The sequence below is a fragment of the Pygoscelis adeliae genome, unplaced genomic scaffold (genome assembly GCF_000699105.1).
Source record: "Pygoscelis adeliae isolate BGI_AS28 unplaced genomic scaffold, ASM69910v1 Scaffold26, whole genome shotgun sequence".
Taxonomy (NCBI): domain Eukaryota; kingdom Metazoa; phylum Chordata; class Aves; order Sphenisciformes; family Spheniscidae; genus Pygoscelis; species Pygoscelis adeliae.
The window spans coordinates 2,758,073-2,767,669 of NW_008825104.1; the positions used below are offsets into that span (position 1 = coordinate 2,758,073).

Sequence of the window (9,597 nt, forward strand, 5' to 3'; positions counted from 1 at the left end):
AAGTAATTTCAAAATCATCATTGCTGTTCTAGCTAAACAGCTACACTGGGACATCCCCCCACACTGGGGGACGAGAGGCTGGAGAGCAGCCCCATGGAAAGACATCTGGGGGTTTGGCTTGATGGCAAGTTAAATATGACTCAACAGTGTGCCCTGGCAGCCAAAAGGGCCAACCATGTCCTGGGGTGCATCAAGCACAGCATCGCTAGCCGGTCGAGGGAGGCGATTGTCCCACTCTACGCTGCACGGGTGCAGCCCCACCTCGAGTACTGTGTGCAGTTCTGGGTGCCTCAATACGAGAAGGACATCAGACTGTTAGAGTGTGTCCGGGGAGGGCGACCAAGATGGTGAAAGGCCTCGAGGGCAAGACTTAATGAGGAGTGTCTGAGGTCACTTGGTTTGCTCAGCTTGGAGAAGAGAAGGCTGAGGGGTGACCTTGTTGCAGCCTACAACTTCCTCAAGAGGGGCAGTGGAGGGGGAGGTGCTGATCTCCTCTCTCTGGTGACCAGCGATAGGACACGAGGAAATGGAATGAAGCTGCATCAGAGGAATTTCAGGTTGGACAGCAGGAAAAGGTTCTTCACCGAGAGGGTGGTTGATCACTGGAACAGGCTCCCTGGGGAAGTGGTCACGGCCCCAAGCCTGTCGGAGTTCAAGGAGCATCTGGATGATGCTTTTAGTCATGTGGTTTAGTTTTAGGTAGTCCTGTGAGGAGCAGGGAGTTGGACTCGATGGTCCTTATGGGTCCCTTCCAACTTGAGATACTCTTATGATTCTATGATCCAAAGGACCACACTTTGGCTGAAGAAGGCTGGAATGCAGTAGGCTCTGGCTTCTTTTCCCATACGGCTGATGTTTGCTTTCAGCCGCTGCAGGGAGGATATTCAGGAGCTAGGAATTCTGCACTTGCAATTAGGCTTCCTTATACCAGAGGAATTTCTATCTAGGACACTCTGGCCTAGTTGTTTCAGGACTACAACAGGAAGGCAGAGGCAGGTGGACAGAAATCAGGTAGGAATTAAGCTACCATCAAAGTCCTTCAATTTATTACCAACTTCTTAAAAACTGGGCAAAGCCAAAAGCTGACACAGTAATATTAACTGGGGATCTTTTTTCACAATCGCACATGGTGCACATTTTGGTATTATTAACAGTAAAGACATCTATAGTGATATACCTCAATATCTAAACAAATTTCTCCCTGTGAATAGGTATCAATGATGTGACCTAGTAGGACACTTGGCACAGTGCCACCCACTGCACTCAGTGCAAACATTTAGATAGTCAAAACAGGTTTTATTTACAAGGTTTTTCATGCATGACAACTGACGACTTCTTCTAGAATTACATAAAATATATTTAAGAAAAGGATGACATCGCATATTTCTGTGAACAACAATGAAAGAAGAGGAAGCATATTAAAAAGCTTAACTAAAAACAGCAGATAGTTGAACTGAGGTAAAGTTACAAAACAACCAACCCTTGTCACTGATTCCAGGGCTAAAAAGCAGTTCAAATCTCCAAGCCAAGAACTCACACCCGCAGAAGAGCCAACCATTACTCCTTGATATTTTGAAGTAGCCTTAATAAATGAGACTCAATAACCTGTTGAACTAAAGCAGAGAAAAAAATCAGGTTAATCAGGTTCAATGTTTTTTAACATCTTTAGGGCTGTACTATTTTTTCCTGGCAGAAAATTTTTTTACTGTTTTTGCCTGGCAGATGCCGTACAATCATTTCATAAAAAACAGACAGGAGTAAATCCACTCTGGGAAGAGAGTTTGTGTCCCTTCAGAAAATAAAAGCCTTATGTAATGCAAAACCAATACACCCAGTAAGGCAGATGATGGTTTTTGGAGGCAATGATCTGTTCTCTGGTTTGAATAGGCAGATAGCATACGGAAGGTAATTTTTAAATCTATAAATGGAAAGTAGGCAAAAATGTTTATTAGAAACTACTTCTGTGGAACGTCTTGAGATTGAACTCTTGAAGTAGTCCTACATCTAGGCATCTGTGAAGTTACTGCCCCCCCCCCCCCCTTCTACTTCTGTTTTCCAGAACCAAGTAAGGTAGCCTAGTTCACTGATCCTCGCGCTATTGCTGTCTGCCTCCAAGATGAACTAGAGCTAGAGCTAGTCTGACAGGGGAAGAAGGTTTTGCAAACTACATCACATCATGCCAGTCAACAGAGCGCCAGGGTGAGGGGTTCAGGAGGGCTGCCGGCCTCTTATCATTGTGCAGTGCAACACACACTCCGTTGTACAGGGTGAGGGAGCAGCTCAGCTCCCCTTGTCTGGATCACGGCTGGTTGAGCCCTACACAGCGTTATTTGTACCCACAGACGCAGATCCAGGTCAGTGACATTTTCTTACTAGGTACCTGGTTTTCTGAGACAGGGATGGAGGCTCCTACCCATTTTGGGCTGATACATTTAGGCATATTAAGACTTGTAGGACAGGAATGATCTTACAGCTGCAAAACCTCTACTAGGCTATCACTACATAATAAGCTATATAAGCAAGGAGCAGTAAAAATAAAAATCAAAGAATTTACATTTGCAATACTCACCACTCCGATAGCCCAAGGCTACAGCCAAATCCATGGAATTATAGCCAGCATCTGTTTCGATAGTTGGGTCAGCACCACTTTCTATGTAAAATAAGAAAAGAAACTCCTATTTCTGACAATGAGAACTGATAGTACACTATTACTGATAATTCAGTTTGGACAGTCTGCTTACCAAGGAGAATTTTTACACATTTCACATGGTTCCCATGTACTGCGTATAGTAGAGGTGTGCCTCCATTCTGCAAAAGCAGGGAAAAGCCGTAGACACTTAATGATTGACCAGTCTGCGACTGTAATTCCTTAACACACCAGTATACTTCTAGGTATCAGGAAGAGACTTCACAGGTTTTATAAAAATGAGGTTCTGTTTTGGTTCTTCACAACTTCCATCTTTTTTTGTCTACTGTTTAGACTGTAAGCTCACCCTTCTACAAGGACTTGGCGTTAGTCTCATTCTCTTTTTACACAGAAGAGTCAGAACTAGTAGGGCCTTATCCTATGGAAGTTTTGAAACTCTCAGATATTTCAGAAGAAGTAGAACAATTTTCGAACCCAAGCCAGTGCTGTGCCCTCTTGCAAATTTCTGACCAAAGCACCCTCTGACATAAATTCAAGCTAGGGTCTTACCCAGTCATACTCATTGACATCCACTCCACAGTCGAGCAGCATTTTGACAATGTCTGTGTATCCTTTACTGCAAGCCAGTGAGAGTGCACTTTCTCGCCCTTTCCCCAAAATCTGAGGATCTGCACCCTGAAATAATAATACTACTAAAAAAATCAAGTTAACCATGCTTTTTTTAAATGTGAGGTTTTACACAGAACTTAACTTTACAACTTTTAAGTGTATAGCAGCATCAACAAACTTAGGAAGGCAAATTGAACTAAAAACTAAATAAATTTAAAATGAAGTGTGTTTTTTTCCTTACATTCTGGAGGAGAAATTCCACTACTGCTATCTGCCCATGAGCTGCAGCCCACATCAGAGGGGTAAATCCTTCTTCATCCTTATGATTGATTACATTTTCTGTTTAAAGAAAAATATGCAACTTAGTAATCCCTTTCACTAATGCACTGTATGAGCTGGTGAAATATGTTGACACATCCACGGTGAATGGACTGAGGTACCAGTGTGTCCTACAAGTCATTCTCATCTTCACTTTAAAAACAAAATTCTGTCCCAATGGTGGTGCACATATCTTTGTCCAAGAAAGAAAAAAACATCCAACTGACCAAAGTAAAATTTAAGATTTGGGTTTATTTATTTTTTTTAAGCTCTATAAATCGAGCTCTGTGTTTACTCAGAAATGTTACAAGTTGCCTGTAATCTGGGCTTTATCTTTGGAAAGCAGAGAAGGGCTGCTTGAAAAATGAAGAGGTACATTCTCTATCATACTGTAGAAGGTGTTTTTTTCAATAGAGTGAGCCACACAATCTTGTAAAGAATTAGCTTGCAAAGCAATATAGATAGTATAACTCCATTCACCCCAAAGCTCATGTAATCAATAGAGTGTTTTGTGGAAACAATTAAGGTCTACTTCCAGTGCAGCTGGAAGAAGGAAAAAGAACTTTTTTAACAACTGGCTGACTGAAATATTTGAGTTGGAATTTTTTTTTTAATACCCAAGTACTTAAAAAATCCCATGCTTATCATAGCACCACAATATGCATTTTTAACTGTTACTGACACTCCAGAATCAATTTGCTTTCCATACATATGGCTTATTACAAAGTATATAGACTCATCGACTCATTACCTGCTTTGCAGTAAACATTTCAACAAAGATGCACTGAAAGCATGGCTGATTACTAATAAAAAACAATAAGAATATACTATTGACAGTACTTAATTCAATACATTATGTAGAGTTGAAATTTTGTATAGGTATTATGGACACTGTCACACTGAAGACTATCACACAACTCAGAATGAGTAGCACTATTATACTGCGGGTGTGAGCCATGGCTTAAATTACCAACATAGAGCTCTATATGTTGATTGATTAAATAGAATTGGAAAGCCATCATTAATAGAAACGTGTTTTAAATGACAAAGATAATAAAAAAAAATTAAGTCTTTTGATCGAACTAACAGATTCTCCCTTCTCATTTCCATGAATTACCTATATAGCTAGGGAGCAGGGGGAGGAAAGGATCTACCTACAACCCCTATTAACGCTAATGTTTAATTTAAAATCCAAATTATAGCAATGAGTGAGTAAAAGACTGATGTGAAACAATAGTCCACATGCACAAAGAACAGATACCTCCAATATCCTTCAATCTGTACCAGAATTGATGATTTTTTTTTAATACAGCTTTGGAGAAAAAGTCAAGCACAGCATGGTATAAATGCCCCGAAGAAGAAAGGAAGGCATTTAACCTCCCTCTGACTCACCTTGTTCAATACGCGTGGCCAGATATAACATTTCCCCCTGAGCAGCCAGCTGATGAACTGATAAAGCTGCAAAAAGGGAAGCAAAAGCATGTGTTACACACACCAATTTTCATTCTGCTTTATTTGGAGCTGGGCATAACATGTCCATTGGCTTGAGCAGTACAGAACTTGGATTTGAGAGTGTAGATAGTGATTCCGGTTCAGAGTATAAGGTGAAACCTATCTTAAAAACTAAAAAGTTTCCAAACAGTTTCATAGGTTTAGGTAATTTTTTAACCAATGCATAAATCATACTAGAAAGCAAATATACTTCCTATGCTGACTGTAATACATGGCAACATACTCTCTTCTCTGCTGCTTGGTCAGCAACCCAAGATCACATTAAGAACATTTATCAAATGAAAATAAGCATTTTTTGATAAATTAAGGCTGTATAGTTTAAAAATGACATCTAAGAGATCCCATGCCATCAGGAGACCTGTCATGCTGCTCAAAAAAGTGTGTAGCATGACTCTCACTCACTACAATGTGGAATAGATCAGACCTTACAAAACTATACACAACATGACATCTACAGGGGAAGACAAAGATTGTGGTTTGGGTTTTTTTTAATTATTTTTAATAAAAAGTACCAAGAATTAAAAGCAGAATATTTCTTAAGAGATTATGAAGCAAAAAATCTCTGATCCCACAGTAAACTCTGCACAGGTGCATGGTTTTGATAATTACAACTTGAAGCAGGTCTGAAAGGTGCTCAGGAGGGAATATATAATACATTATCCACATTATATATCAACAAAATTAGCTAATGATTACTTAAATGTAAATGCTCACTGTCCTCTTCCTATTCACTACATGAAAGTTTGATTTTTTTTTTTCAGAAAGACTCTGTATTTTGTTGAGGCCTATGTTGCAGCTCCAGATTCATTCTTCCCATGCAAGCAGCCTTTTTTTTTTTAAACATTGGACTTACAATTTATAGAGGAAATAATTTATAGACGAAGTAAATTACAGAGAATTAATTTGTAAAGAAAATGCTTGACAGTTAAGAAAAACAAACCCCCATAAATAATACTGCCTTCTTGACTTTCAAGATCTGTGACAATCATGACATTTGCAGTAGTCTGTAGCACTTACCAATCATCTAATTTTAATAAATTTTACAAGATGCACAAGTTCTGAAAACAAGTATATGAAGCACATTAACTTAAAGCTTAGAAAGGATCAGAAAAATCTTTATCCGTATTTTTTAAATCAAGAATTGGATCCTTTCTGGAAAATACGTTTCAGTCATTAATTCAATACAGCAGATGGATTACTATTTTATGGTTGGAACCATGTGAAATTAGACAAGACTGTCTCAATGTTTTCTTCCTATATTAAAGTTCATTACAACACCAAAGAAAAAATCGGAAAAATCTGTCAAGCATCTAACACACAGTTCACAAAATAATTATTAACAGTAAGGCAGAAGGATACTTACAGTTTACAAGCAGAGGTGTTGTAGAGACTTCGTTTCCCCTGTGTTTGTTAGTTAGGGTAGTGGATTGTTTTATTGGTGAGAAATGCTTAGTAGTTGATGGAGTATAAACATGTCTTACTTGGATACCAGGGGAAGGTGAAGTGTGGATGTTGCATTCAGCTACATTGAAGAGAGAAAACAGACAGGATTTTAGTACTAGTAAGAGCATTAAAAGAAAGCCACAGATTCTAAGTCAAACTAGAAAGCACCAGTATCACAAGATCTTTAAAACCCATGTTAAGTAAGCTTTGTGACATGTGCTTTTTCCACTGTGTATTGTGGGAGTTGAATAAAGGGCTGTATTCATTTCTGGCGTAAAACAATACTGCTACCCCACAGGTTTGGTATGGTGTCATGTCACCCAGAGACAAGTTGGTGTCTAAATGAGGTAAGCCTTTGTCTAGATTTTCAGCACAGCTGGCATGGATATTTCAGGTAGGATGGCTCCACTTAACCTGTCATACCCTCACTAACCCTCTCCAGTGCAGTAACATGATGCAGCTCAGCTCATCCCTTTGCCCATTCTCTAACCAGTCCACTGCATGAGTGGAGACGACCTTCACTAATTTTCTTCACCAGGACTTTTTCCACTCCTGTTGGATAAATTGTAACTGCGTTACGAATGCCTTATGAATACTTATCCAGCAGGAAGAGAGATATGCCACACTATCATAAAATGCAACAGCAGGTCACCACTTAGAACTCAAGAAGTCATTCAGTGCTGCTGTGTTCATTTGTACTAACTTTTCTAGCTTTCTATTAGACTCTAATGCCATTTTAATACAAAATATGTATGTTATCTTGGCCTCTAATTCTCAAAAGTAGGTTTTGAGAAGTAGCGGAGAAGCCAAATAATTTTTAAGAAGCTAACTGATTAAATACTGGAAAAACATATTGAAAGATTAAACTCTATTATTGGCTAAATTGATTTGACACCAGTGTGCGCTAACAATTAATGACTGGAAGGTAATTAACATGCACACTGAATTCACACCATAGAGAACTTCATGATCATAAACCCAAGCAAAATTCGGGAAGAGAACCACTTAAAAGTACAGGGTAACAGGATGAAAATGAAATTACATTTTGTTTGCCAATCAAATAGCTACAGCTGACGTGATCAAATTAAGAGACCTACCAGGGATTTTTGACCTGCGGTCCCTGCATCCGCAGGACTACTTCTAAGGGGTTCACAAATGTTACCTAAGAAAAACAACCCTATCACTGATGGGTCTAAGTTTGCCGTTCAGGTCTGCAGCTCCACTAGTAAGCACTTAGGGCCTGCAAATCAAAAAAGTTTGAGAATTACAATGGCTGAACTGCAGCCAAACAACACAAATCAGAGAAATCATCAAAATCCACAACAGGTCTGTGTTTGTATTTGTTATAGGAAATGGGTCAAATTCAACCTCACGAAAAGATACATTACTAACAGTCTGAAATATTACAGCGAGCACTGGAAACCACAAGTGTTAAAGGGGAATAGACAGAAGTCCTAATTCTGTTGTCCATCAATATGCTCAGCCATGAAAAAGCACGGACCAATTCTGATGAAGCTGCCCAGCAATGGCTGGAGATTAGCTGCAGGGATCCAGAACTGCAGACACATTTGCTTTCAAGCAGCGTGAAGCTGAATTGGCGAGCCAATTGCTACAGCAACTACAGGCTTTGTACAGCCATATTGATAAAGTCAACTGCATGACCTATGTTATTTTGTCATCGTACTAGTGAAAAGACAAAACGTGCTGCAGAAAGCTACTGAAGTTGAAATGATCATGTAGTGCTTTCACTAGTGTTCTGTAAAGACATACATACAAGGTGTAGCATGTTGTAGGACATGCTACAGAAAAGAAGCTCGTTTTCATAATCAGCATCAGCTCTTACTAAATTACACTACAGACTTTTTGTGCCACTACTTTTTCGATTAAAAAAAAAATTAAAAATGTGATTTAAAAAATAATATTGGGGGAAATTAATTTAACACTAATAATCCATTAAGCATATTAATAAAAATGTTAGGGGAACAAATCTTAGAAAACTATTACTGATTAACACACATATAAGGCAGAGGTTTTTTAAAAAAAAAACATAACAGCTTAACAGGATGACATAGTCCATACATAACGATTTGTAGCATAAAGTTCAACCTTTAAATAAGACAGACGCCACTTCAAGGTCAGAGTTAACTTGGTCTTGAATATTTTTACTGTCCTCCTCATTCAAAGATTTCACAAATCGTGAGCAGACATTCATATCAAATCTATTGGGCAAAATGAATTTCATTCCCATGGCAACACTCTGAGCTGGGCCTTCCTCTGCGCTAGAGTCAAGCTGATGCTCCACTTTAATGTCCTGCATGGGCGGAAGGCTGTAGCTAGTGGGACATTCTTCTACAATTAACTGGGCCCCAGCATCTAAGTTCGTTGAAGATGCCATGGCCTCAGTCATGTGAAAGTTTTACGCAAAAGGCTTCTTCATAGCTTCTAGCCAAGAACAGTTCCAGCCAACCAAGCTGTATCTAAAGAGATCCGGATGTTTGAACAACCTGCAACTGAACACATGTAACATAGGTTAACAACATTCTGGTGAAGTAATGCATAAAAAGACACCAAACGTGGCTTCATTTATGCTTATGGCATTTGGTTTTGACAGTCAAAACCTTGGTGAAATATCAGCCTTACTGCTGTCACAAACTACTGACCAAATCCTCCATTTACACTTTATCACATGGATATTTAAGCCAAATTGCATAATGAAGCCAGCAGGAGTTTCCTCTAAGTGACGTTTTGGAGCATTAGTCTGGTTGCAATAAAAAAACCACCACAACCAACCACGTTTATACCAAGACAGGAACAAGCTATAAGGAGAAGATGACCGTATTGCCTAAAAACAGTAGACCTGAAATAAAAGTTAAAGTGACTTTATGACACTTTATGACTTTAAGTCTTTTCATAACCTGAGTGAAATAAAGGGCTTCTGCCGTACGCGCAGGAAAATGATAAATCCCCTTTTAGATCGACGACAGCAAAACATCCCAGAATACCCGGGGCTTTTTGACAGCACCGCGGGAAGCCCAAGGTCCGGCCGGGCTCCGCGGCAGCGCCCGGCA

General features: G+C 39.3%; 2 protein-coding genes across 2 annotated transcripts in view; one reads left to right on the forward strand and one right to left on the reverse strand.

The window, feature by feature from the left end:
• Positions 1 to 1,276: 1,276 nt before the first annotated feature.
• Positions 1,277 to 9,597, reverse strand: part of ANKRA2 (ankyrin repeat, family A (RFXANK-like), 2) — a 21,680-nt gene continuing 13,359 nt past the window's right edge. The window contains exons 2-9 of the mRNA XM_009327236.1: positions 8,636 to 9,039; positions 6,450 to 6,608; positions 4,967 to 5,032; positions 3,498 to 3,595; positions 3,197 to 3,322; positions 2,742 to 2,808; positions 2,570 to 2,650; positions 1,277 to 1,613 (exon numbers count right to left, since the gene is read on the reverse strand). Of these exons, the coding sequence (XP_009325511.1) occupies positions 1,558 to 1,613; positions 2,570 to 2,650; positions 2,742 to 2,808; positions 3,197 to 3,322; positions 3,498 to 3,595; positions 4,967 to 5,032; positions 6,450 to 6,608; positions 8,636 to 8,936 (954 nt within the window). The 5' untranslated portion in view covers positions 8,937 to 9,039 and the 3' untranslated portion in view covers positions 1,277 to 1,557. The remainder of the gene's footprint in view (positions 1,614 to 2,569; positions 2,651 to 2,741; positions 2,809 to 3,196; positions 3,323 to 3,497; positions 3,596 to 4,966; positions 5,033 to 6,449; positions 6,609 to 8,635; positions 9,040 to 9,597) is intronic.
• UTP15 (UTP15, U3 small nucleolar ribonucleoprotein, homolog (S. cerevisiae)) overlaps positions 9,359 to 9,597 on the forward strand; it is a 10,817-nt gene continuing 10,578 nt past the window's right edge. Inside the window, exon 1 of the mRNA XM_009327303.1 lies at positions 9,359 to 9,364. Coding sequence (XP_009325578.1) covers positions 9,359 to 9,364 — 6 coding nt within the window. The remainder of the gene's footprint in view (positions 9,365 to 9,597) is intronic.